Source organism: Poecile atricapillus, chromosome 38 (assembly GCF_030490865.1).
Source record: "Poecile atricapillus isolate bPoeAtr1 chromosome 38, bPoeAtr1.hap1, whole genome shotgun sequence".
Lineage (NCBI taxonomy): Eukaryota > Metazoa > Chordata > Aves > Passeriformes > Paridae > Poecile > Poecile atricapillus.
Window position 1 is genome coordinate 95,787 of NC_081286.1, and position 27,228 is coordinate 123,014.

Sequence of the window (27,228 nt, forward strand, 5' to 3'; positions counted from 1 at the left end):
TGTGTGCAATGTGAAAATTAGCAATTCTGTCTAATCCTGCTCTTCAGTGTAATAACACTTCTCGGTGAGTGTAAAGCTCGGTGGCTTGTGGGCAGTAATTTCCTGAGATGAACAATTTATTTCCTATTCTCATCAGACACAAGGCTGAAATTGCTCTGAAGCTACACCCTGTAGGCTCTGCTTTCTCCTGCTGGATTTTAAAAGGACATTTCTGCTTTCTCCAGCTCTGGTGACAGCCAAGCAGTGCCCCCTCCCCCCTCAGTTCCACAGCCAGGCCCAGCCACAACAGTATCCGTATTATCTCACTGCAAATGACGTTCACAGCCAACATGGATTGGAGGTGCAGCCCAGCTGAGAGAGAAAACCTGCCTTTAGCAAGCTCCCCATCTATCAATAAATTGAATACAGTGATTTTGGTCTCCTGAGAGGCTCAGACTCTCAGTTGTAAGGCTGTGAAAGCCAAGACCCAGCCTAGCACCTGGACACAAGGAAATCCTTGACGGACACTGGGAAGTGTGGATGCACCTTCCAGAGATGCATTTTGTTTCACCTTTGGAGGTACAGCTCCCCCAACACCGATTTAGACAAGGGAGAAGTCTCATGAATTCAGTGATGCTAGGGAATATTGTCCCTCCTTATGCTTTCAAGCTGACTGAGGAAGTACGTATTTTTGGTGGAATTGTACAGGTCAGGGGGAGAGCTGCATGTGCAGTCCTGCACCTTCAAATCAAGAACTGCTGCATGAAAAAAAATTGCCTGGAGACAGCTCTAATTTGTTTCAACCCATCATCCCTTCCATCAGCAAGCAGGGAATTGTTATTTATTTATGTCTTACACTGCCATTGAATCAATGGGCACCTGGAAGATGCTGAGGATGACAAACTTGGCAGCGCATCTCTGCCAGGCTGCTGAGAGCTGCTGGTCAGGAGCTCAGAACCCAGCCCTGGCTCCCTGCTTGGCTCATTATTTCCCCAGATCAATAGTTTCACATTTCCATGATGAATCTGGGCAGAAGTTTTGAGTTCTCACACCACAGCTCAGCTTCCCACAGGAAGCCCTGGCTAAAGTGCAAACCAGCCAGGGGAAGCAGGAATGCTTTTCCCCTGCCAGGCTTGCAGTTACCCTGGTGAAACAGCCACATGCTTCTTCCCTGTGTTGCTGGCAGCTCTTCCTCTGCAGCCTCCTCTCTCCTAAGGGAAACTTCTTTTGGAAGAGCTTTGGTTCAGGGCAGGAGCTCTGATGTTAAAGATTGTAACTAGAGCTTTGAAATCAGCGTTGATTTAAAAGAATTCTCTAGGCTAAAAATTCTAGTTAATTTAGTTTTCCTGGTGAAGATGTATTTAAAGCAGAATCTCAACTTACATATCCATAAACATATACATTTTTTAATTTACAGCTCAACTAATTGATGCTTTTAACTCATGTGCACAGAATAGCAAGGCAGGTGTATGTGTAGCTGAATGGGATATGTTATTGCCACCTGCAGTTAGGACTTAGAACCTACCAAAACCTCTCAAAGAGCTTTCCAGATCCATGGTGTATACATGAGGTCTCCATATAGTAAAATGTTTGCTCTCCAAAGGAAATTCATATATGAATGCTGTTCTACAAACTTCCTCCCATGCCACACCCTGCACCAAAGAGCTCTGATTGCAGTTTGTCTCCCTTTTAACCATGCTGCAGGCCTGGTTTTGCCCAAAGTAGAACTTTTCAAATATAGAAAAGGTTTCAAAGTCTCAACATCCTTGTTTATAGCCTCATAAAGAGGCTTAAACCAAGGACAAAGAGGTATTTTTGGAAACTACAGTGTACCAGCTAACAAAGAAACAGGCTTATTTCTAGGAAAAGAAAATTCTAAACCAAGTTAGAGAAGGAGAGTTCTTTACTCTGAACATAACTCTTAACATGCCAGTCATCAGGCTTCCTGCCCACTTGTTAATCTGCAAGCCCAAGAGAACAGTTTCATGGTTTAAACCTTAAAGGAAATAAAAAATAAGGAATGTTTTTTCTCCCTGAATTAAAAAAAAAGTTCCATTTATTTTGATCCCATTACATATTATAGGTAGAATAACTACTTCTTAGCATCCATTCTGTAGATCAATGAAAGGAAGATACAAATTAGAGCAAGAACTAAATGAAGGTAGCAGTCCTAAATGTAAAATGTATTTGTAGAGGGATGTCATTGCTCACTGACTTCCATCTGGAGGTATTTTTGCCTAGTTGCAAGCTTGTGCGAGACAAACCTGAAAGGAAAGAGAAATTAATCAGTACTCAGAGACACTGGTGCAGCCCAATCCACCTGCAGCTCCAGCCTAAAGGACAACTTCGTTTTTCAGAGCAGTGACAATAGCTCTTCTCCCCACTGTGTATTCAGCCAGATGTGATGTAAAGCTCCTGCTTCTCCTTCCCTGCTTTGTGCTGCTTTTTTACCTCTGACATCAGCCAAAATTCAAGACAAGGAGCCAGGGGGAAATAAGGAGTTTCTATTGCAGCTCAATAGTCCCCTGACTGATGCCAGAGGGACAGCACTACCTTACAGCTTCAGGTCATGGCTGAGAAAAACACCCAGACTTACTGACAGCTTCTTCGTGAGCCCTCGGGCCTTGGGGTTCAGCTGAAGAAAATTCTTCTTGGTCAAATCCTTTGCTGTCAAACGTATGCTCTGTGGAAACAAACTCAAATCTCAGGTTTTCTGTCTGGTCAGCTGCAGCAGCTGAAGGCAGTAAAAAAAGTTAAATTGAAAAATAAAAGAGATTAAGATCTAAGTATAGACAGGCAGAGAACTACATTCAGCTGGAACAGAAGCTCATCTCCCACATTTTCTACAGTGCATTAATGCATTACTGGCTGTGGTGGTTTTAAATAGCTTGATTTTTGGTGAGGGGGGAAAATCCAGTGAGTGAATGACTTTTTTTTGTGGGTGCACTGGTGTTTGGCCAGCATCAAACCCACTACACTAGCACTCCTGCTGCTTTAAGTGTTTTAAAGTGAATACATAGTGAAACATCCTCCTGTTCTGTTTCAACCAGCTTGAGCAGGTCTCACTTCTGGCTAAGAGTCTCTTAAGGTTCATTTTAAGGTCAATCAACCCCCTGATAAACCGCAGTGGCACAGCTAAAGAGACAAGAGTGGATGAACTGAAGCTGGTGAGGCACCAAGAGGTGCCTGTGCACGCCTCCAGCCCTGCCTGAGCAATTACCTCTCCCCTGCCGAGGGGCAGGGTGAGGACGAAACTGGAAGATGCATCGTGCTCTTAGTTGTTAAGAAAAATAGTACTGATGTTAGATTTACAGCATTGTTGCTTCCAATTAGGGAATAATGGCTCTGATAGTAAGTTTGTGTTCTTTGTGTTAGCCTTATGTAGTTGAATTTTATTGACCTTATTTAGAAGACAATAAATGTGCTTCTCTGATGTATTTTTCCAAATGGCTTAGAATACAAATGTAATCTTGTTTCTTTTTGGTTCTAAGTGAACAGTTTAAAAATTACTCCTGCTGATGTCTAAATAGGTCTTGTATCATCAGGAATTTGAACTTTGGGTGTGGTAGCTCCTATGACTAACAAAAATGGCTCATTGACTAGCTCTCTTGTGTTTACATTCTTGGTACTTGGGGGTATTTGTTTTGATTTGGGGCAATGGAGGGGAATGTCTTGGTTTTTCTGCAGTGTTTTACCAAGCTGCTGCCACGGGTTGGTCTTGGTGGCAACAGGAAAAATGGTGGCCTTAACTCTGGGCAATTGTGCAGCTTCAGACAGAGGTTTTTATTTCCCTGTTCTACATACTGCTGCCCTCATTTCTCTGTTTCTTTATAATGGAGCATGCTCTTAAGGATGATCCGTAAATAAACCTGTTGAGCCTTTGTTAAAACAAACCTGGGGAAAAGTGATGGTCAGAGCAATGCAGCACTTGTGCAAAAAGACTGCATGTCAGCCTGAGGCTTCTCACAACAGACTGGGCAAAGTGGGTCAGTTCCTATGCCTTCTTCAGCCTTGTGCAGACCTTTACTTCCCGAACCCTCTTTTGGACCACGGCTCTGGTCCTTTCCTTCTCAGTGTCTGTTCCTCATATAGATATTTATGTATATTGCTCTTCCCCAGGAATGCCACAGTAAACAGGAGAGAGCAGCAGCTATATATAATCAAAGCACTGCTGTTCTGTTGGAACAGAATCTGCTGAATACTACAGCAGAGGGAAAAATCCTTCTTTTCCTCTTTATCCCGGGAGTGTGGGTTATCTGTAAAGCTTGGAAATCCTGTGATCAATTATGATTGTGCTTCTTTTCTGCATTTTTGTTTTTGCCGAGTGTGGATAGAATGTCATATGAGTTGTTTGTTGACGCCGTTCCTTTTCACAGGAAAATCTGTACAGTGCTCAGATATTATGATAAAGAGGACTGTGTTAGGGTTTTTGGCTTTTACAGAGCCAAAAAAAAACCAAACCAGAAAGCTAGAAAGCTGGAGGACAATGGACAATGAATAATAAATTTAAAAAAAACCCCACAAAACAGAAACAAAAGACCCCACTGCAAGAAACCACCCCCTCTCCCCTGTAAGTCTGTAGCCTTGAAAATGTCAATGGAAACATTGAAAGAAGAAAAAAAATGTAAGAAGCTGAAAGACCTAAGGGAAGAAGAGCGTATATGTTGGAGAGAAATTTCTGCTTGAAGTAGTAGGATACACTGTCTATATGCTATGTAATACAATTTACTTTGAGAATACAAGCATTTACATAACATAGATACTTTGGAAAAAACAAGCTACTTGTGTTTATTAGGTAATGCAATTTTTCCTCTGTAAAACTCAACAATGTTGCTTGATTTAAAAACAAGCAAGTATCAGAATAACAATTTGTTATTGAATTTATTTTGATGGTTTCTCAGTGTGAACAACCTGCAGAAATACAAACATAACAAATTACAGAGTATTAGTCCTGAATTAGCTGATGATGGAACCAATATCTTATATGTGTTATTTGCAGTAATGCATTTTTGTGATATGTTTCTCTTTTTTTTATTTGTTTTTCTCCATAGATCATTTCTCCTCAGTTTGCTGCCAACAATTCTGATTATTGGGTCATTGCTGTACACATTAAGAAGAGGTCCTGCAGGCTTGGGTCGGGCAGGGCGTGGAATGGGTGGACTTTTCAGTGTGGGTGAAACTACAGCCAAAGTCCTTAAGGATGAAATAGATGTTAAATTCAAAGATGTAGCCGGCTGTGAGGAGGCCAAATTAGAGATAATGGAGTTTGTTAACTTCCTGAAAAATCCCAAACAATATGAGGATCTGGGAGCAAAAATTCCAAAGGTAAGGGAATGATGACTTAGACTTCATTCTTTTAATAGTCCTCAGTATTCTAAACTGTGCTAGGTTGTTTACATATGCAATGATTTCCAGCTTCTCTCTTCCTCCAATCAGAAAAAAAATAAGTAAGCATTAAGTGGCAGCATTGTAATTGTGGTGCCAGAAGACTTGCCTTGTGGAATAGGTTATCTGTGCACATGGACCAGAAATGATACACATACAGCATCAATCTTGCTAATAGTTATTACAGAATTGCCTTTCGGCTGTGCTGGCAGGGGAGTCCACTAATGACATATCTTTCTTGTTTAGTATGTTAGTCAAAGAAAATACTATTCCTTCCTGTAACTCTAGGACAGCATGGTAGTATTGTATCTATTTTGATTTTCCTTTTTGCTCATTTAAAGGAGGGATTGATCCTCAGTTATTTCCTTGCATGATTCTGACTGTGGTGAAAGAAAAAACAGCAGACTCAATATCATAACATTACTTAATAGGTTTAATATTATGTTTTCTTCATGAGGAAAATACACCTGTTTCTCTTGCAGGGGGCAATTCTGACAGGTCCTCCAGGTACTGGGAAAACGCTTTTGGCTAAAGCTACAGCTGGAGAAGCCAATGTGCCGTTTATCACCGTCAATGGCTCAGAGCTCTTAGAGATGTTTGTTGGTGTGGGTCCAGCACGAGTAAGTGTTTGGCCTTGCTCTTTTCTTTCCTTATTGGCTGTTGAAAGGACATTGTCAGGTTTGGGAGACAAACAGTTTGATGACAGCTGAAGTTCTTTCTTCTGTGCAGATTTCTCACAAGTGATGCCAGATGCACATCTAAACGCAAAAATCATCAGTGTATCTTAATAATAAAAATAACTATATATAATATATACTAATAATAAAAGCAATAAAAGGCAGTTCACTATCTGCTTTCAGGCCATTAAGGATGTGCCTCTTTTCAGGTGCTTGAGAACACAGAACAGCACTGTTTAAGCTCTGATCTGAAGTAAATTTACTAGCTGGATCAAAAATCTGTAGCTCATTTGACTACTGCTATGGGAATGCCTCCTCCTTCTCTAAATCCTGTTTCTTTGAAGAACTTTCTTCTCTTTGTAGTTTTAAACTCTTAGCTGTAAAGAGTTCTCTAGAACACACAGATAAGCTTCTGACTGAAATATTACTCAAATGACTTATTTCTGGAGATCAGGTGTCTTAAATAACCAGACACATGTCTAATTTTTTTTTTTTTTGGTGCTTTTCTGCCTTAACTGTATCAAGAAATCTTATTAAAAACATGTGAAGTGGTATAAACAAGTTACTGATGGTAATTAATTGTTATGGTAATTAAAATTTGGGAAAATATTAGGTATCCTAAAATAATAGTGATACTCAGACTTCTGTTGTCAATAGGTACCTGAAATGCCCCAAAGCAAAGTGACTTAACTTTTCTGTACTGGACAATGAAAGTGCTTTTACTATCCAGTGAAATCTGTCGACACAACTTTGGCTGGGAATCAAGGTTTCAACACAGTTGATAATCTCTGATGCCTATAGAAAACAACATGAAAGAGTATTTTACTTTCAGTTCCTGTTAATTTATTAAATAAGGCAGTTGTTAGTGATGCTAAATTTATCATTTGTAAATAGGAATGTGCTAGAACAAAACTGCTTACACAGCCTTGGTTTCCTTGGTGATTTTTTAGTGTATATGCATATGGAAACTTTTAGTTTCCATAATGTATATACAGTAAAAATAGTTGTATGATTCTGGGTTTCTGCTTATTCCAGTGACAAGACAGTTCACTTTAAGCATCTGACACTTGTTTATCTTGTTCTTTCATTGTACTTTTTTCAAAAAATCTGTGTGACTTTCTGGAGTGCAGCCTACTGTCCAAAATTTGCATCTATTCATGTCTGCTGTACAATTTTTGTCATCAGAGAAGCCTTCTGTAATTACATCAGTAATGTATAGAATAGTAAAGCTCTGAGCTGCATCTAATTCTCACTCAGGTCGAAATTCTTCCATTAATTTTTCATTTCCTGTTTGCTCCAGTTCAATTCCTCAGATGTAGATATGTTAACTCACTGAACTGGTTTTAATGAGGTCCTTCTGATATGCTTGGAAGCAGAGCAACATTGCAATGTTGCATCTAAAATTCAAGTCAGATTGTGCTGCAACTACTGTAATAGTTAGTATCTTGCTTAAAATATGAAAGTCTAAAAAAAATTTCGTCTATCTACTCATGTCCTGCATGTTTTTTCCAGACTTCTTGAAGTTAATTTAACTTCCAAATGAATATTTGGAGGGGAGTTGAGTAACTTATCATTGCCTTGAGGGCTGCCTGAATGCTTTGGAATGCTTTTTCAGAGCCATACCCAGTTATAGTGATACTGTTTCTGATGTGCCTCTTCTTCCTCCCTCTCCACCCCCCCAACTCAAAAGAGTAACAAACGAGTCTGATACGTTGTCTTTTCTTTTGTTAAGGTTAGAGACTTCTTTGCTCTGGCTCGTAAAAATGCCCCGTGGATTCTCTTCATTGATGAAATAGATGCAGTAGGGAGGAAGAGAGGAAGGGGCAACTTTGGAGGACAAAGTGAGCAAGAGAACACACTCAATCAGCTCTTAGTAGAAATGGATGGTGAGTATTTAATGTCTAATATTATGTTACAATAACAAGGATGTTGGAAAGAACTAATATGCTTGTGCAGACCTGCTAACCAAGATTTGGATTTTAGCTTAAATTCAAATTGTCTCCATTTCCTTGTTTCCTAAAATAAAGCATGGTGACTCACTTTGCTGCAGCCTGATATTTTACTAAAATTCATTCATTCAGAGGAAAAGAACCCTTATTCTGTATCTCCTAACTCTTTGTCATAGTTGAATAGGCAGAAAAATTCTTCACAATGAGACCTGTCTCTCTGTAAAAAAATACAGGTAGCCATGCTGGTTCTGCAATTTTCTGAGCAGTTAATCTGTTCTTGTATTTTGAAGATAAAGCAGGATTTGATAAAGTACTTCACAAAGCAGAGCCCAAGGCCATTTTCCTACTTGTTGTGAAAAGCTGGACAATGCAGCAATAAATAGAAATATTTTCAGTTTTAAGATCGTTTGTTTAAACTGTCAGTTCTTACATGATCCTGTAAAGTGGACAGTCTTTTTATTTCTGTTTTTTGGTGGTTTTTTTTCCACGGAAAACTATATTTACATAGATTTTCTCTTTATCATTCTTCTTTAACAGGATTTAATACAACCACAAATGTAGTCATTTTGGCAGGTACTAACAGGCCAGATATTTTAGACCCTGCTCTGATGAGACCAGGACGCTTTGACAGGCAGATTTACATTGGTAAGTTTTATCTGGTGCCTGAATCATTCTGTGTTTGTAGAACGCTGCTGAAAGTCCCTGCAACTATTTATACGTGTGGCTTCCTTGCTCACACTCAATTTGAATATACATGTGTGAGAAAACTAAAACCATGTGTCTTCTGTTTTAAAGGACCCCCAGATGTAAAAGGAAGAGCATCCATTTTCAAAGTTCACCTTAGACCTCTGAAATTAGACACTGTCTTAAATAAAGATAACCTAGCAAGAAAGCTTGCATCGCTAACACCTGGGTTTTCTGGTAAGTGACTCCTAATACCACTGTTATTAACCATTTACTATTTAAGCTGTAGATATTTGATTTCCCTACTAATTCTGGTTTTCTTGCACCTGATCTTCTGGATGGCATTTGATTTAATTGTATTTACTGGCACAGCCTGAAATTCTCTATGCCTGTTTGAACAAGTAGGAGATTTCTGAGGGTTTCAAGTTTTGTCTGCTTCAGTCAGGGTGACATGAAAAGGGAATTTCTTCTGTCTTCAGTACAAGCAATTAAAAGGGTTTTGATTGTTATCACTCGTGTGTGTGTGTGTGTGTGTGTGTGTTCTTCCTTTGTTTGTGCTTTCCTTTGTTTGTTGCATTCTTGAACATTTTTGGAGAAGACCTGGGTTTTGTGGAGTTTGTGTACATATTCTGTAGGGGAATTTGTTTCTGGATGTCAAAACCAAAAACCAGTGCAGAATTCAACTACCGGTCGATACAGATTTTAAATTAATTTGATTATAAGCCAGTGGTGAGAATTCTCACATCTATTCCTAATTCAACGCTTGTGAATTCTTCACTGTTTTTTTGTCTATCTAGAACTGGTATTCTGAGATTTGACTGTCAATGTTTCTGGCAGCTACAGTGATGATGTTTAAACTAAGTTATCTCAATAGCACTACTGCAAATAGTTTTAACAAAACATGGATGACTCGAAATCAGTAACGTGAAATGTTACCTTTTAAAGCTATTTGAGCTATACAGAATTCACATGTAGGAAATGTGTGCAGCTAAATATATACTAGTTTAAGTATAATCTGTCAAAGACAGAAAAGGAAGGCGAGATGTATCAAACAAGTACTTCAGTGGTAATAAACTTTATTTTGTGGCTGTCTACCTATAATAAGAAAAATCCCAAAGCCTATAACTGTAGTACATGTATTTAAATATATCTTAAATAATTAAGCTATTTTGGAGCACATTACCTTTAATTTTCAAGCTCAGTGAGAGTTTATAGCAAACTAGTTATAGATAAGGTTATCTTTATGCTAAACTCAGAAAAATGTTGAAAAGGATCTGTAATTCTTGCCTTCTCTGCTTTTAGGTGCTGATATTGCTAATGTTTGTAATGAAGCTGCTTTCATTGCTGCGAGGCATCTCTCAGATGCTATAAACCAAAAGCATTTTGAGCAAACAAATGAAAGAGTTATTGGAGGTAGGTGAATTGCATCAATTGTTTCTCAAAAATTGTAATAGGCAACTTCCTTTTTTATTTGTGTAGGAAGCCATGCTTTTGAATCTTTGTCCTGCTCTTCAAGGTTTTGGGTTTTTTTCCTCTCCTAAACACACCTGAGATTTAGAAAGGAAGTATCTTTTCTGTGTTGCTAATTTCTGTAATAGAGGAAGGGGTACAAAGAGAAATTTCATCAGGACACTTCTCTAATTTCTTCAAAATGGCAAAATGAAAAACTGTTTGGATTTAGAGATGCTTTTAACTGCTGCTAGCCTGAAATAGTCTAGAAAATATTTTTAAAGTGCAAATGTTTTATTTAAACAATGAAATATTCTCACGAACTTTGAAACTAGAAAGTCTAAGGATGAGCAAGGTTACAGTGAAACCTAGAAGATGCAAATTTCTAAAACTTGCAGGTTATGGAGGGTGTTTAAACTTTTTCAGTAGACCATATGCATGGCCTCGAAGTATTTCTCATCATCTTACCAAATGAGATAAAGGATTTCAGAGGAGAAAGATGTCTGAAACTACTAATTAAATTTATTTTACACAGGTTTGGAGAAGAAAACTCAAGTACTCCAGCCAGAGGAGAAAAAGACAGTAGCATATCACGAGGCAGGGCATGCAGTTGCAGGATGGTTTTTGGAACATGCTGACCCACTGTTAAAGGTAAGAAGGCTAATTTGAATTTGTAACGGTAGCATGGACATCTTTTTCTTTCTGGTGTTTTTCCCCTTAATGTTAAGAAGATATAGATAGATATAGATATATAGATATATATATAAGATATATATATAAATATATCTAATATATATAAAAATATGTATAATGTCTATAGTATAGTTTAAAAAGGAGCATGTGTCAATTTTAGAGTATATTTTGGTTTATTTCTTGTAACTTTCTTACTGTTTCCTGACTTAGCTATTACATTGTTTGTAGTATAAATGTCCTTTGAAAGTGAGAGACCTTCTCTTCCCATGAGTCTTCCTGCCTTGATGGCTGCTTTTTCTCTGAGGCTTTCGGTATTCATCAGTGGTTTAAGTTACTCTTACCAGGTTACACAGGTATACTTCAGGAATATGTAAGGCTACATTTTAGTTTGTTTGCTTTCTGTTCGGTTCACAGTGTGACAAGTTGAACACAGTGGAAAAAGCACCCCAATCTCCCCAAGTTGCTTTAACATTCGTACTTTTACATAGCTGTGTTTTTAATCGCATCTCAGGCTTAAAAATAATGTACAGTTTACTGCTGGAAGAAAGGTCATTAGTGAATGTGGAGATTCCTTAAATTGTTCAGAATGCTAAAGATGGAAAAATGCTATGTCTGTTACAGAGTACATAATGCCCAATACATCACATTCAAGGAATTGTGGATTTTAATTAAAATGGTATTTTTAAAATATCATACAGTTTTTAGAGAAGATATGACAGTGGTCTTACCTTTCTTTTCCCGATATTCTAGTAGTTGTTATCCCAGTTTAGAGCTAGCCAGGGCTTTTAAGGATAAAACACAATGGGGGCAAAACTGTAAACGGAAATAAACCTCAAGGGTGAGTATGGTGTAGATTGTGGTATTAAAAAGTAGGTCAACCTGAAGAATTCTTTATGGTTTTTAATACTGTTTAGTTGTAGCACTGTTAATTTTGTTTGTAGGTATCTATTATTCCACGTGGTAAAGGACTGGGTTACGCTCAGTATTTGCCCAAAGAACAGTATCTTTATACCAAAGAGCAGCTACTGGACAGAATGTGCATGACTCTGGGAGGACGTGTGTCTGAACAAATATTCTTTGGAAGAATTACAACTGGTGCCCAAGATGACTTGAAGAACGTTACTCAGAGTGCATATGCTCAGGTATGGGCTTCAGCGACACTTCTTTGTTTACTTTACTCTTTTCTATATCTCTGACCTAACTAATATTTTGATATCATGCAGTTTCATCAGATGTGTCCCTCAAAAGCCTTGTTTCAGATAACACTGCACGAATAAACATCGTGATGTAGTTTAGAGATGCTGGTGACTCAGATATTTTATTTCAGTCTCACAACAGCTCTCTGTGCATTAGGCTTCGATTACTGCCCTGCGTCTGCCCACAGCTGGGCATACACGTTGCGGTTTGATCCAGTTGGATTCAATTACATGTGGAAATTGTTATACTTATTTTAAAATGGAATTTAGTCCTCAGATTTGATCATATCATCCTACATTTGCAATTGCCCAGTGTCAAGATTCAATCTGGATTGACACTTGAAATCCAGACAACCTTTTATGAGAGCACTCTTTGATGTCCGTTAAGGCTGTGGGAATGAAGGCATCCGTTTGTGTTTGTATCATATTAACTAATGTAGATGAGTAATTTAAAATCTTATCAATGCAGTGACTCACCTAAGTGTGACTGTGGACTACATACGGGTGTGTTACTATATTTCCTGCATCAGCACAAAACGTGCCATCTCATAAGGTGCTCACAAGGAGCAAGAGACATTTTGGAGTACACTTACCTTCCCCTGCAACTTATCCCCAAACCCCACCTACTTCCTGGTCTCGGGCATGCTTCTTGTTGCCTCAGTTCTGGAAGTAAATGCGTAATAATATTCTGTTAATTCTAGGAAATCTTCGGTGACTCTTGTTGAGCTTTAAATTTAAAAAATAAATTTACTTATTGACTTAACCAAAAAAAAAAAAGCATCAAACTTTTCTTAAGAAAACAGATTAAGATGCTTGGTTCTAATCGTGAGATCTCTTTGAATTCTGAACACTCATTGTCATACCTTTGTGGATCTTGCTAGACTGAGAAGTGCTGCTTTAGTAACCATCAAATTGATAGTAGGCATGGAGTGAATAAATAAATAGCTGTTTGAACTTGCTTCTGCCTCTGCTGGAGCAAAATGCAACTTAAAACGTCCACATTTGGCAACCGGACAAGTCAGTAGTCAGTACTGAGTCCAGCAGGATAAGAATTGTTTTCACATTTGCAGAGGAGTGTCTTGGGATCAGGAATAGCATATGATTTTTGGACTTGGTAGAAAAAAAACTTCAAGACCCTCTACTTTAGTACTTAAGTCAGCTTATCTTTTGGGGTGAGTAGAATACATTAAACTTTAGAAATATTTTGAATTGGCAGAATACTTCTATTTCTGGTAAAGGAGGAAGGGTTTTACTGTTTAAGGAAGGCTGAAGTGTTTTTTGTGTAGTATCTTAAAATTTAAACAGCAAAGCACTATGCGTACCATTAGTGACCACTTTAAAATGGTGTTATTTGTGTCCTTCACTTTAATCAGTAAAAAAGGAAGAAGTGAAAGTCAATACACGTGTGCTAAGTTCAGTAGACTTTGAGTTTTCAGGGAAGAGTTCATGTTACAGGAAAATATTAGATTACAGCAAAATTATTTCTTCCTTTCCTTTTTGTTGGCCATATTTTACATCAACATACCCTAAAATCTCGCTGCTCCTCCTTTGTTTATTTGATTTTTTTTTTTCTTTCTTCAGATTGTTCAGTTTGGTATGAATGAAAAAGTGGGGCAGATCTCCTTTGATCTCCCTCGTCAAGGAGACATGGTCTTAGAGAAACCTTACAGTGAGGCCACTGCCAGGTTGATAGACGAAGAAGTGCGGTCGCTAATTGTTGCAGTCTGCAACCTCAGGATTTCGTCCAGGGAAGCTGCAGGGTTCCAGGGACCAGCATGAAACACCAACGAGACGGGCTCCCGTTCATGAAACCATTTATTCAGCATGGGAACAAAGTCAGGTCCAGAACAGAGAGCCCCGAACAGAGGCACAGCAGGGGTTTTTGAGGGACCCAACCGAGGGTTTACACCTTTGAGGGTGGAGTTCAGGGTCAGGGACCATTAGAAACACACCAAGGGAGAACCCCCCAGGGACTCAAACCCAATCAGAACTCCTGGGCCGCCCTTCACAAGGGGTTTGGGGTGGAACAATGTTAACTCTTTGTCTCCCTGAGGCCGCTGCCACATTTTCCTTTTTTCCAAATGTCTGTAAGCTTACAAAAATCAAAGGGTTTTTCGATTATTTATCTAAACTATGCCTGTATGTGACCTGTTTCCAAAAAGAAGAAGAATCATACAAAATGCATTGTCAAATGTGAAAGTCTGGTTGTACAAAGTACTAGCTTTGCAAAACGATCAACTCTTTCATCTGGCCCTTTCCCCTTCACCTCATTTTCATTTTAGAGTTTGTCTACAGAGAACTGCCATGTAAGTTGACAGTGAAACTGGACACTTGCTTAAATATCTTAAAATATACTCATGGTTCAGTGTCTTAAATTAAGTCTGAAACTGTCTGGCTCTTGCAGTTCTACCAGTCAGTTTTTTACAGAGTTCTGTAAAATATTGAACATATGAATGTGTCGTGTAAATGCAGTTTGAGTCAATAAAAACAGTACTTTTCTGAACAAAGCTTGCCTGAAATTTTCTTTTTTTTTTTTTTTTTAATTGCTGGTTTCTGGGTATGGAATTCAGAACAATACAAAACTGTCTGTTAAAATAGGGTAACAGGGTTGTGCTCACAAATACAAAAAGCAGCAACCAGAACCAAAGGTGATAAATCAGATTTGTCAGAGTTTCTTACTCATTTGCTTAACCTAAAGCTATGGGGCTTTTCCCCTGCTTAGTTGAATACAGTTGTCTTAGTAATCTGCTTCTCGTTGTTTGCTACATGCTAAGGATTCATTAGTTGGAGAATTCAGCTGTTCAAAAATTAATGGCCTGTCTCCTCATCCCAACAGAGAAAAGGGAAGCTTGGTTTGGAGGGTGGAGTGGTGGTTATGGGGGGGAAGGAAAATGAACCAATCTTCTCTGCTGGACCAAAAATCCTTTACGGGTGATGAGTCAGAGGGCAGGTTAAAAGGATAACTAGTGACTGATTCCATCTGTATATTGCAACATACTGGAAAACCAATAGGATGACAAAAAGGGAAAAGTTAATCTGAATGTTTAGACCCGTGGTTCTTAAAGGTATTTGAGTTACATTATTTATGGAAATGATTCTTTTGAATTTTATTGTTCTTCATGGTAGAACTTTATCCATCTGTGACCTTACCTGGCTTTACAGTGAAGAGGAATAAGGGAAATAGAGCAAATACAGCTATTTTGGGTGTATTTACTGGGCCTTTTTAGTTGTTAAGCACTTCTATTTTATCCCTATTGTGTTTGTGAAGAATGAATGATAAAAACAGGAAAGCAGCTTGAAAAAAATATATTTCATTTCCTTAATTACTGTGAGTCGAAGTTTAGAATGCAAAGTTTAGAATTGCAATAACAAAATTCTTCTATAAAACTCAAATGGTGCACACATGATAAAGCAGCGACTGATATCTGTGCTTATGCTCTAGTGTTATATCTTACATGTATTCTGCATTAATGCCTTGTTTGTTCTTTTCTCATCCTCCAATTTAGCTGAACACTTCTTGTCCAAGGTATTCAGTTTGTAGCCAGAGCTGAGGACTAGCTGTGCTTATAAAGATCAGAGTTCTGCATTTCTTCATTCCTTGCTAAATAAAACCAGCAGAAAACTCAGGAATCAACCACCCAACCCCCAAAATCCTCAACCTGACTCTTCACAATGGCACTACCAGACTCTGAAAGAATCATCTCCAGATGATTTCTCTTACTCCCTGTTTGTGTTTACTAATAACTTCCATTCTTGTTCAGTTGCAGCATGCAATTAGTAAGTATATGAAAATGGCCTTACCTCTCCTTTACTTTTGCCTCTGTTTTAGAGGAAATTAACTTGCTTTCTTAGCCTTATGTTACCAGGCCTTAATATTTTGTGCCAAAAATGGCAGAATTTGATGGATTTTGGAATCAAAATATGGAAAAGCAACCAAAAAAAAGCTACTTACCTAATCTGCTTCTTTGAAGAGGATTGCTAGCCTCCTTCAGCTCCCAGATTTAGGATGTCAGGTGGTTGAACATAAATCAAGAAAATCAAGTGGTGACTGTGCCATGGCTGCCAATAATGCCAGATTAATTTTTGTTGCAAGCACACTGAGCAGCGCTGCTTCAGCTACCAGGGGCTTGAGCAGCACTAAGAGAGCTGTGGAGTTCCCTGCTCCTCCCAAGGCAGGGAGAAGGAGCAGGTCTAGACCCTCTCCCAGTCTGACTGTTCCCAAGGGGTGACCACATTTTCCTAAGGAATACAAGTGCAAGGCATTTTTAAAATATTAACTTGGTTTTTTTTTTCCTCTTTTTCACAGTAATACCAGAATTTATGACTTGGACCTAGTTACGAAGTCTGTGCTACAACAAAATGCAGTTTCACACACAATTAGATGGTTGATTCTATTTCATTCAGCAGAAACTATGCTAGTGCTTTAACTGGAAAGCCTGTGCCACAGCGGCGTGTGATGGCAGGCTCTGAGCCTGTAAGACATCCTCCTCCCCTTCAAAGAAAATAGTTAACCATTTACAAAGAATCAACTTCACTTTGAAGTTTAATGGCTTTACTCCCAATGGATTGTGCTTTGTATGGTCCTGCACAGTAATTTCTCTTCAATGTATATTGTGTTATAACTTTATCTAATGCTGTAATTAATACGCAGCCACATCTCACACTTATAAAATGTGTATTCAGGGGTACTCTACGGCTATTCATAAATCCTTTAGGGATCACTAGACATAGGTGTTGTAGTTAAGGCCTTGCGCTGCGGAAGAACTCGGGATGGAACGGGAAAGCTAGAAACCCACCCCTCTCTGTTAGGATAGCAGGGCCCCCCTGCAATTAGCCAATAGCACCTAACTGTGATGTAAGCAGATGGGAGTAACACAGTGACCCCAGACTATAAAATGTTAAGTTTCCCTGCAATAAATCGCCATATTTGCCATCCATCACATTGATGCAGTGGGATATGGACCGCGCGGCTGAGGACAGCCGCCCGTGCTGGTTCCAGCCAGGGTACCAGCCTTGCTTTGACCCCAACACATAGGAAAGAATGTGGCCTCTGTGAATTTGCTGACTCCTCTGTGATCCTTCTAAAGACAATCAGCCAGGCCCGTCCAAGCTCTGCCTCTGTGCCAAAGCCAGTCTAGCTGGCATGTTCCAGCAAGTGTCTCAACCTCTGAAGTCACTTTCTGCAAAATACTTGTACTTGATTAAAACTAATTTAGTTCCATTTCTGTGTAGAGTAGGATTGGGCAGACAGCTTCAGGTTATGTGATTAATAGTTGCCTGGTTTATGTACTTCCTGAAGTACTGTCCTGTTCCCTTGAATCCCAAACTAGCAAAGCATCATCTTGTCAGGGGCAGCAGACCTTTGGAAATTTCACTATGTTTGTAAAGTGCCTTTTTAAATATTGAGCAACACTTTTGCTTGGAAAGTGCTTCTGAAAGCAACAAGAAAAAGCAAGAGTTCTTGAAACATTCAAAGTTGGGATTTCCAGAGGTTTTCTCCTTTGTTTGCTTGCTTTGTTGCCTAGGAACTGGCCTAAATAAGAGACTCCAAGTAGACAGAGTGTTCTCTGGTAGAAGCTCTCTAATGGAGAAGGGCTGTGTCATTGATAGGAGCAGAAACATAAAGCATGCACATAGAGCAAATGCCCAGAAGTCACTTTGTCAGCTGGCTTAGGCAGAGACCTTTCCCTTTGCTTTAGAGGGGGCAGATAAACCTGCTGTTCATCTTTCATTTTGCCAGCTGTTTTGAGTATAAATGCTCTTGTACTTTAACCTTTACCTGTTCAGTTGTTTTCACCTATCTTGGTAGCAAGACATGCACAACATCTGTAGGTGTGGTGAATTTACAAACCCGGGTAGAAAGATCTGTTGGCACATAGCCTATGTCCCCTGTCCCACCGTGATCTATGGAATATCTGGATTTCAGCTACAGGGGCTAGGTGAAAGAGAGTTAGGAATAGCATCAGCAGCTGGTGATAGCCAGGAAGACCAGTCAGATATTAGGGTGCCACTTTAAACTCCAGGGATTCAGGATGAACACATCACAAATGGAGAGATTTCATACATATCATCTGTGATTATTCAGCAGCAGCAAGTGATGAAGTCATATCACATCAATCCAGCCTCTACCCTGCAGCTCACTGGGTATTTATGTAGCATTGACTGCCCAGAACACTTTTGCTTGAGAGGATACTATTAATTTTTATTTTATTTTATTTATTATTTATTTTTTAGGGAATCAAATATCACTGTTAACAATTACAGTACAGAATATCTAAAATTTTTTTCTGCCTTTCAACCACTATCCTTTCTGTTGTTATGCGTTCATTGCCTTGGCACCGAGACATTCTTCAGGTGTTCCTTCTTGGTTCTCTTTCATCTTCTTGGTCATTGCCTTGGCTTTGACAGGCTTTTTATTTTCTTTTGTAGATAGGAGAGTGGAGGAACTCCGGTCTGTAAATGGGTCACCCTGTCTCAGTTTCCTGCAGAACCAAAAGGGTTACATTGAAACATCAAGTATTCCTTGAATTACATGTATGATTTTAGTCCCTAAAGTTTCTGATTTCAGTGCAGTTCTTCCCCATAAGATGATTAAGTGGTACAGTCTGTTTCTTGTCCAGTACAGAGTACTTTCTGGTGCAATGTAACCAGCCATTCATGGAAAGTTCAAACTGGGACACTTTGCAGGGAAAAACACACCCAGTAATTTTACATAACAACAAATTTTAGGAGTACGTAACTGTGCAATAGCCATTGGATGTTGCTACCTTGAGAATTAAGCTTTTTGATCTTGTTTTCATAGTTTCTAGCAATTTTCCCAGGAAAGTACCTATAAACATAGGTGTTTATATATATATATCATGCAGTTAAAGAAATGTCTTTTGATAGATGTTTCTCACGACCAGTGTGGTTGGGAAAGTAGTAACCTAACTATCCAATCCCTGGGTCATTGTTGAGAATCTGTAAATACTGAAACCACAGAATAAATCATACTCTTCTTCCTATCACACATTAAACTGTGTCTGTGTGAATAATTTCGTGTCCAACAGCAACAGGATGTACTGAATCTACAGTTTCCTAGGGAAAAGATGCAGCTATTTGTTTAGATCTCGTATCTGCTAGTGAATATAGATACAACCTGCTCTCAGGAGGAAAGTATTATTCAAGTGTGTAAAATTGTAGTCATCACAGAATGTAAAAGAAATCAGGGCTTTTGCTGAGCTGTCTTTAGCCTGTATTTTATCCCCATGCTATTGCCTCATTAGCACTGGAGTACCACAGATGCAGTCTGCCAAGAGATGTGCTCATTCCAACAAGTAAAATAACATCTTTGGTAGCTTGTTACCAGAAGCCTAAACATCTATGTGTGCTGATGCAGAATTTTGGCATAACCACAAAGTGGTAGAAAAGAGGGGTCACAGAACATAAAGGGTAAGAAGAAGTTTAAACAAAGCAACAGAGGATCCCTGGAGAGGATAAGGACAGAGTAGGGGCTGCAGCATGGGAACAGTCTTTGGAAGGAATAGTTTAAAGCCCAACCTATTGATCAGTGGCCCTTTGTAGCAGGTTGGCTTCCATTTCTGCCCTGATGGACGTCCTGATGATTCCTCCAAGCCAGAGCGAGACAGAGCCCGGGCATTTTTCAAGTCCTGTAGTGGCCTGATATCTGCAAAGGGGTACATTCACGTGATCAAAGTGATTCCAAATGATTTCCAGATATCCTTAGCAATAACAGCTATCAAATAGAAAGAGCTGCATTACCAGGTTTCTCTGAACATGCACAATCCAGAATTCAATCATATTCCCTCTAAACTCAGGTGACCACTTTAATCCAAAAATATCAGACCAGCTCCTCAAAAATCAGCTCATAAATCAAAATAGGTCCCTCAGTGAAAAAATATAGATCACTAGTACTGATAGTATCATGGGCCCTGGTGTAGTAGAAAAATGATATAAAACCTCTATTTGATAGCTGTAATGCCCAGGAGCTTACACCTGGAGGAGGCAGCAAGCTCATGGCACACAGACAACCTACTGACTTCAGCAAGACACAGGACCAGTGGTCACTGCACTTTTCCAAGCGGTGTCAGCCAAAAGGAGGAGAGCAGGAGAACTTCCTCTCTACAAAGTACAGCCCACTCCAGTTGTAACAGGCCTGTTTGTCAAAAGCTACAGAAAGGAAAACCCCACAAAACTACTCTCTTTACAGAGCACCCATTATCACCAAACTCCCCAAAAGTATCAGCTGAACTATTGTATTACCAGCCCAGGGATACACCCTCCAAATCCTTTGAAAAAGCAAACAAAAAAAACCCCACAACCAAAATCATTTTGGTTGGCTCCTGATTAATTTCCAGTGAAGACATCACCTAGAGTTATAAAGTCTGACACCCTGCAGCACTAACCATTCTGGACGAAAAATTTGTGATCTTGATATTTTGTGCCCCAAAATGTACTGACTGACCCTAGTTGGCAGGGTCAGCATCAAATTAGACTTTTGAACTGCTTGAGTACTTGATTTTCTAAATTAATAGACATTCCCTGTAGATAACAAGAGTGGTAAAGCAAGAGTCAGCTGCTAGTCTTGTCCCAAGATCTGCACATGGACAAGTGGACAGACATTCTTGCAGAAATGCTGATAAACTAGAAGCAAATGCAGTCACAGAAATGACTGGCCAGCACAAGCATAAATGGTATACTGGACACTGATCTTTAACTCTGAAAAAAGAGAGGAGAGGAAGGAAAATATAAGCACTTGCTGCATGGATTTTTTGCCTTCATCTCCAAACACAGGTACCTTCCCCAGCTTACCACCTACCAGGTTCCTTTGAAGGTATGCTCCGAGAACTTGACTGGACTTGGTTCCTTGCCCCAGGTATTTTCTCTGCAGTCTTTTTTTTTACTGTCTGGGAGTTTTTCAAGTGAACAGGGGATTTTGCTGACATTCTCTTGCCCTCAGTCCCTAAGCTCTTGGAAACTGATACTTCTGTATGTCTAGAGCTGACAGGCAAAACTCCAGAACTGCTGACATGGGAGGACTCAAGACTGTGTGAAAAGAGACTTCTTTTGCAAGAGACTTCTTTTTTCAAAGCATTCATGTTGTTATGAACTTCACCTTGCCCCTTTTCTTGAAGGCCCCCTATCTGTTTTATATTGCTCTTTTGATTGCCCATTTCTTTTGTCTGTGGCTGCTCACAAAAGGTCTCTTTACCCACAGAGTTTCTCTGAGAAATAACAGCAGTTTGAGTAGGTGAAGCCAGGGGGCTGGGAGATCTCAGCTGTTGCTTTGTGTTGTTCTTGCTGGAGCTGCTGTTGTCCTGTGCAGTAGTACCCCAAGCTGCCTGAGTGGGACTGACACATGCGAGTATTTCCAGAGCAAAATATGGTGTGCTTCTAGCAACTGAGGTGGGACGCTTTTGCCTCTGAGTAATGTGCCTTTGTGAGAGATGAAAGAAATGTTTTGCCATCTCATCAGCCTCATGTGAAAGAGGATGACTTTCACAGGCAAGTGCTGGCAAATTGTTGGGATTTTCTTCAGTGGTGTGCAAGACCTCTGTTGGAAAGAAAAAAGTAATGTCTAAGGCTGAGAAATGCAGCAGGCAAATGCCATCTTTCCCCATACCACTAAAAACCTTGCTCCATACACTGCCACAAATCCAGAGCATAGAAAAAAGCATGATTTTGTCTCTATCAGGACTCCCCAAATTTACTGTGCACCAGATTTACTTAGCTGGCTTCCCTCTGAACAAAAGGGAAGCCCAAAGCAAGATCTCCTAACTAGCTCTAATATTAAGAACACTTATGATCTGTATAGGAGTTACTATTTATATGGAAAATCCACAAGTAATGGTGGTGCTGATCCTAGGCAGATCCTGCACTTTCAGACATCTCCAAAAATCTTATGCAAGTTCAGTGCCTATTACTCAAAAAGCCTGATTTGCAAGCTTGATTTACTGCAAAGGTCCTACATATCCCTCTGAAGACTCTGATTCTGGGATATACATAACTCCAGCAATAACAGCCCCCGTGGTGCATGTAGTTCCTACCCGTCATTAGGAGCTACTGAAGTTGTGGTTGAGAGCTATGGCACTCATGCATTTCTGAGCACAGATACAAAGTCATACCAGAAGAACAGCAAGAGATGCAAATTTACCTCCAAAGATGTGTGAGTCATGAAAAGCCTCCTCTGTTGCCAATGTATCAGTCACCTTATTGCTATTCTCTTCCTGGTGGAACTGAAGCTTCCCATCGTGCTGTGGTAGCAGAGTATCTTTGGAGGCAATAGGCACAATTTTTAGGGGCTCATTAGAAGCAAGTCTCTGAAGTTCTCCTGCATCAGAAGCAGGTGTCTGAAGTTCTCCTGAGGATGTTTGTACTGCTGTGGAGCTGCCAGCTTGCTGCTCTGCATCGTGTAGCTTGGAAATGGGCACTCTCATGCCTATCCTGGTGAGAAGGAAGAGCAGCAATAGATCATGTTTCAAAGATACACATGCCCCAGAATCCCGCATACTAAATACAGGCCACGTCTACAAAGTACAGGCCCTGTCTTCAAAGGGGAGACCAGACAGAGGAGAAGCAGGACTTCAAATGTACTTTAAGAGATCCTGCTCTGGCCATCAGAATGCAAGCTTACAACATACAAGCAGGTGACTATTCAGCATTTTTATGTAACAAAATCAAAGTAGCTAGCTATGCCACTCACCCAGCTCAAACAGATCTTGCCGTACTCACCAGCTACAAAGAGAAAACTGCCTAAAAATAATACAGTCTCAAAGAAAGGAGATAAAAAGACCAGTTTTTGCACGGACTCAGCATTAGGACAAACAAGACAAGGAGTGTTAATAAAAGGACGGAATAAAGGAAAGCATCAAGCAGTGGTGGTTCAGAGAAGCTATCTCATGTGAAACTGACAACTGGGCACACATATAAAACACAAGAAGTACAGCATAGAGAAATTCAGGACAAGCTTGGTAGTATCATTTTAAAGCCCACCTCAGAAGCTGACCATCTGCAACATCATCAGCCCAGCTATCTTCAGTCATGCTGCTCTTCTGGCCACTGGACAAGGATGCAGAATTTGTATGGAACTGGAAAGAAGAGAAATAGAAGAGTGATTTAAAGTTCTTGAAATCCCTTGTGCAGCCTCCTGCACAGAAACAGCAGAAGCTCAGTTTCTCTGGGAAGTTTGTAAAGTACTTTAAAAGAGTCAGCAACCCTCTCATGTTATGGAATAAATTGCAGCAGATTCAGAGTGTGTCTCCACAACCTAAGAGTGAAGGTCAAACTAGTTCAAATAATCTGAACTAGGAAGCAGAAATATTTTCCCATCCACCCATAAGACAGGACATAGGGGAAGTGTCCTATTCCCTATCCCAAGTTGCCATGGCAATACTTTAAAAAAGAAATTGAAAAGAAGTCACAACCTATCAGAGCAGAAGAGCCTACTGGTCAATATAGCAAATAATCCAGAGAAAAACAGTTTAAAGCTGTAGCTCTTCCTACAGAAGGTGTTATCCTGGACTTTCTTAACACCAAGCTGAAAACAAGGATGTAGCCAGCACAACTCATGCAAGCAAAGAAAAACAGGTGAAACATCCAGCACTAAAGTGAGCAGGCAGCACAAAGCAAAAGACAGAGAAAAAGACAGCCCCCTTCCCAGAGCAGTGTGCTCACATTTCCCATGGTTTACCTCAGACAGCTCAGCCATCCTAACTGCAGCCATAAGATTGTCCATTTTTTTCAAAGTATTATTCTGTGTTGAGGTAATAAAGAGAGAGAAGCCACAGTCATTAAATAAAAACATCTATTCCAACAAGGATGCTAGTAGCCAGAGGCATGTTCTGGGGAGCTTGGAAACAAAAATAAGCAAATGAATGGTGACCTTTTCTATATGTCAAAAATCCAGACATTCAACAACAACAGCTCAATCACCCCACGGTTGAGATGCCAGTGCAGCACACCTTGCCTACCACCCCTCCCCATGCCAGCCACACAGTTAGTGCCATACCAGGAAGGAGAGCCTGTGCCTCAGCACAGCATTCTGGAAGTGGCACTGCTTCACCTCCTTCTGTAAGATGGTCTTCTCCCGGGTGAGCCGCTGTACATTGGCTTTTTCTGCATTGAGGGCCAGAGCCAATGCTTTATTGTTCTGCTTTAGGGAGACTTTCATAATGGAGGAGTTGTCTGTGAGAGACAGAGCAGTATCACATACCATCAGCATCCAAGGTCTCATGCATATCTCTCCCCTTGTCTTAGGTTACAGTGCAAGATGTAACCAAAATATCTATTCTATCACCTTCTGTTAAAACCAGGTGGGGCAGTGTTCTTTATCTCTTCCATGTCCTATCCCTCGTAACTCCAGGGGGATATCTTCTGTTAGTGTAGGCCATTGAATCTCACTGCAGGACTGATAAAATTCCATCATCCCATTGGGAAATGCTCCACCCAGGGGGAGGAGCCAAGCATTCCTACCTGGATATAATCTGAGCTTTGGAACATCACAGGCAGCCTTTCTCCACTGGATTCCCAAAGGACCAGACCCAACTACACCACCACTGGACCTTCAGAGGAAAACTACACCCTTCTACAAGATCATTGCTTCAACAGAACCACAGCAGTCACTCCAGGAGGACTGCAGTCAGCCACCATTTAATCAGACTGCAACCAACATCCTGACCAACAGGGTATCAGGTTGTATTGTGACTCTGTCAATGGGTTTTTTTTTACTACTGCATTTGTATTTTAACTTTCCTAGTAAAGAACTGTTATTCCTATTCCCATATCTTTGCCTGAGAGCCCCTTCATTTCAAAATTATAATAATTTGGAGGGATGGGGTTACATTCTCCTTCCTTCCTTCCTTCCTTCCTAGCCTCCAGAGAAAACAGGAGGAAAAAAACTTCTATAATAACATGCAACACTTCAGATACCCTCTCCACCCTCAGTGGGTCATGCTCAGGCAGCAAGCTACTGCTCCAATTTGTAATGAATGACATCATGGTTCAAATGCTGAGCTTAAAAATATATTCTCCTTGCTTCGAACAAGTCGCCTACAGGTAAGTCCTCATCACATCCAAAAAATGGGAGAAATACCTATTTTCCTCTATAATTGCTCTTGAGTAGATTTGGACCCCAGGTTCCCAATTTCAAAAGAATTAAATAAAAGTAATGGAAATACCTGAGTTTTTCAAGGCAGTCCAAATTATCTCCCGTTTCATCTTTGCATTACTTCCCCCATAAAAACACATGAATTCACTCAAAGCCCCCGGGCAGAGAAGCAGTTGAGAAGCAGCACACGAAGGGCTGCTGCCCCCTAGCGATGGAGCCCAGTGAGAAGCTGACATAGCAGTACCATACGTACACTTGCTGACGATCTTCGTTTTAATTTTTGATGCAAGCGAGGTGTTCAGCCTCGCAGTCCTCAAGGCACCCTTTTTCTTCTCCTGCATCCGCTCTCTCACGCCGCTCAGACTGGAGGAGGACATTTCGGCGGACTCCCCCTCTGCCATCGCTGAAGAGAGCGACACCGAGCAGGCTCTGCACTCGCTTTTCCCCTCGGCAAGCCGTTAACGGACAAGGCTCGCCCTTGCCCCGAGAAGCGGCACCGCGGCCGTTACTGGACAAGGCTCGCACCTGCCCCGAGAAGCGGCGCCTGGGCTCTGCCCCCGCCGCGCCCGCCCCGGGCGGGCCCTGCCCCTGCCCCTGCCCGTGCCCGCAGCCAACATGGCGCCCGCGGCTTCCCCGCCCCTCGGCGCCGGCCCGGGGCGTGTGCGGGAGCGCGGGCGGGGCGGGCGATGTGGCGAGGCTCGGCCCCTCCTGCCCGGCCGCCACTCGCCGCGGCCCGGGTAGGCTGCGGAAGAGGCCGCGGTAGCGCGGCGGGAGCCGGGGGGGGGCCGCGGCGCGGTAGGTGGCGGCGGGGGGCGGCCGGTCGGTCCCGGCCGGGAGCGGGCGGCGGCGCAGCGCGGGGTTCCTCCCGCGCCCCGCGGCTCTGCCCGGCAGCCGCTGGCCTGCGGGGCCCGCCGGGGTCCGGGGCGGCCGCGGAGCCCGGGGTCCGGGGCAGAAGGGCGGTGGCAGCGGCTGTCGCTGCCGGGCCGGCAGCGGCGGTACCCGGGGCTCCGGCGGCCCCGCTCGGCAGCCCTGCGGCTTCGTCCCCTGCGAAAGCGAGAAAGCGCCATGAAAGCTGCAGGCCAGACCTCTCCGTCACTGGGGAATAGTGTCAGAGAGCAACGAGGTGTGACCTGCCGCCGCCCGATTCTCCAGGTTGTGTGTGGGCTTTGAGTGCGGATTCGTTTCTTCCTCCCTCCACCAAAGGCCTGAAGGATATGTTTTCGCTTTCAGAGATTAAATCCGAAGCGGCGCTGGCGAAGAACTGACATGCTTGACACTTGTCTGCAGTTGCTTGTGTTGCACTTCGTTGTTTACTCGAAAAGGAGAGACTGAGACCCTGTTAGTTGGCTTCTTCTCGGGTTATGATATAACTAAGAATAAAACAAAACTGTGGAAAGAGCACCTGGGAACTGAGCATGGTAGGATCTTAAAGAGAAAAGTAGCTGGGATCGACCGGAGAAGGAAGGGGAGGAATGGCATCCCGAGAGAGGCTGTATGAGCTTTGGATGTTTTACTGCAATAAGGTAAATATTTGTGTGTGTTTGCTTTTATCCTCTCTTGTTTGGTAGTCAGGTATTACGATTGTAGTATCTTTTTTCTTGGCAATTGCATAGACATGATTAGCTTCGGTAAGGGTGTAATTGCACTTCTTAGACTATTTACAGCCTCATCCCATGGTTTGCTCTTCAGATTGGTCTTTTTTATGTTTGAGATGAGAATTGCAGTGTTCGTGGGTCAGTTTAAGCAGTCATCGTGGCCATATATTTTAACTATGTGAATGCATACGTTTATATAATTCTTTGTTTTGTAGCACATTAAACTGTACTGTATTGATTTAGTTCAGTGCTGCCTAGTATTTAGCTTTGTACTTACTGATTTCTGAACAGCTTCAGTTTTATTTATCTTTATTAGCAAAACCCTTCCCAAAGAGCAGATTTATTAAGTTACTCCAGAGCCTGCCTTTGCTGGCTATTGCCATAACATCTACATACTTCATTAGTAATGACTTTCCTTCACCTGACAGAAATAATACAAAAATGCTGTCCTGCCTTCATTCCCATTTTATAGTGTAAAGCAATTAATGTGCTTAAAGAACATGTCCTAATTGCTGC

At 41.1% G+C, this 27,228-nt stretch overlaps 2 protein-coding genes and 1 long non-coding RNA gene across 4 annotated transcripts; 1 reads left to right on the forward strand and 2 right to left on the reverse strand.

Moving 5' to 3' along the window:
• Positions 1-2,017: 2,017 nt before the first annotated feature.
• LOC131591209 (uncharacterized) lies at positions 2,018-3,231 on the reverse strand. The gene is made up of 3 exons (XR_009280294.1): positions 3,200-3,231; positions 2,576-2,662; positions 2,018-2,243 (listed from the first exon to the last, which is right to left on the reverse strand). It is a non-coding gene; the product is annotated as an uncharacterized LOC131591209 (long non-coding RNA).
• Positions 3,232-5,000: 1,769 nt separating this feature from the next.
• Positions 5,001-14,513, forward strand: LOC131591205 (AFG3-like protein 2). The gene is made up of 8 exons (XM_058861683.1): positions 5,001-5,304; positions 5,847-5,984; positions 7,774-7,927; positions 8,528-8,635; positions 8,786-8,911; positions 10,659-10,774; positions 11,758-11,958; positions 13,594-14,513. The coding sequence occupies exons 1-8, from the start codon at positions 5,131-5,133 to the stop codon at positions 13,789-13,791; spliced, it is 1,215 nt and encodes a 404-aa protein (XP_058717666.1). The 5' UTR covers positions 5,001-5,130; the 3' UTR covers positions 13,792-14,513.
• A 3,701-nt stretch (positions 14,514-18,214) lies between these two features.
• On the reverse strand, positions 18,215-25,678 carry LOC131591204 (shugoshin 2-like). 2 transcript variants are annotated; one of them, XM_058861681.1, is made up of 8 exons: positions 25,371-25,678; positions 24,020-24,195; positions 23,702-23,764; positions 23,005-23,099; positions 22,166-22,455; positions 20,831-21,565; positions 19,552-19,678; positions 18,215-18,494 (listed from the first exon to the last, which is right to left on the reverse strand). In XM_058861681.1, the coding sequence occupies exons 1-8, from the start codon at positions 25,516-25,518 to the stop codon at positions 18,329-18,331; spliced, it is 1,800 nt and encodes a 599-aa protein (XP_058717664.1). In that variant the 5' UTR covers positions 25,519-25,678; the 3' UTR covers positions 18,215-18,328. The 2 variants fall into 2 exon arrangements, with proteins under 2 accessions (XP_058717664.1, XP_058717665.1); XM_058861682.1 differs by lacking the exon at positions 20,831-21,565.
• Between the last annotated feature and the right edge of the window lie 1,550 nt (positions 25,679-27,228).

Coding starts and splice junctions, on each gene's coding strand:
- LOC131591205 (XM_058861683.1), top strand. CDS start 5,131: ATGGGTGGACTTTTCAGTGTGGGTGAAACTACAGCCAAAGTCCTTAAG. Junction 5,985..7,773: donor TTGGTGTGGGTCCAGCACGA/GTAAGTGTTTGG, acceptor TCTTTTGTTAAG/GTTAGAGACTTCTTTGCTCT. Junction 8,912..10,658: donor GCTAACACCTGGGTTTTCTG/GTAAGTGACTCC, acceptor TATTTTACACAG/GTTTGGAGAAGAAAACTCAA.
- LOC131591204 (XM_058861681.1), bottom strand. CDS start 25,518: ATGGCAGAGGGGGAGTCCGCCGAAATGTCCTCCTCCAGTCTGAGCGGC. Junction 22,456..23,004: donor GCAGATGGTCAGCTTCTGAG/GTGGGCTTTAAA, acceptor CCTTCTCACCAG/GATAGGCATGAGAGTGCCCA. Junction 21,566..22,165: donor TGACTCACACATCTTTGGAG/GTAAATTTGCAT, acceptor TCTTTCCAACAG/AGGTCTTGCACACCACTGAA.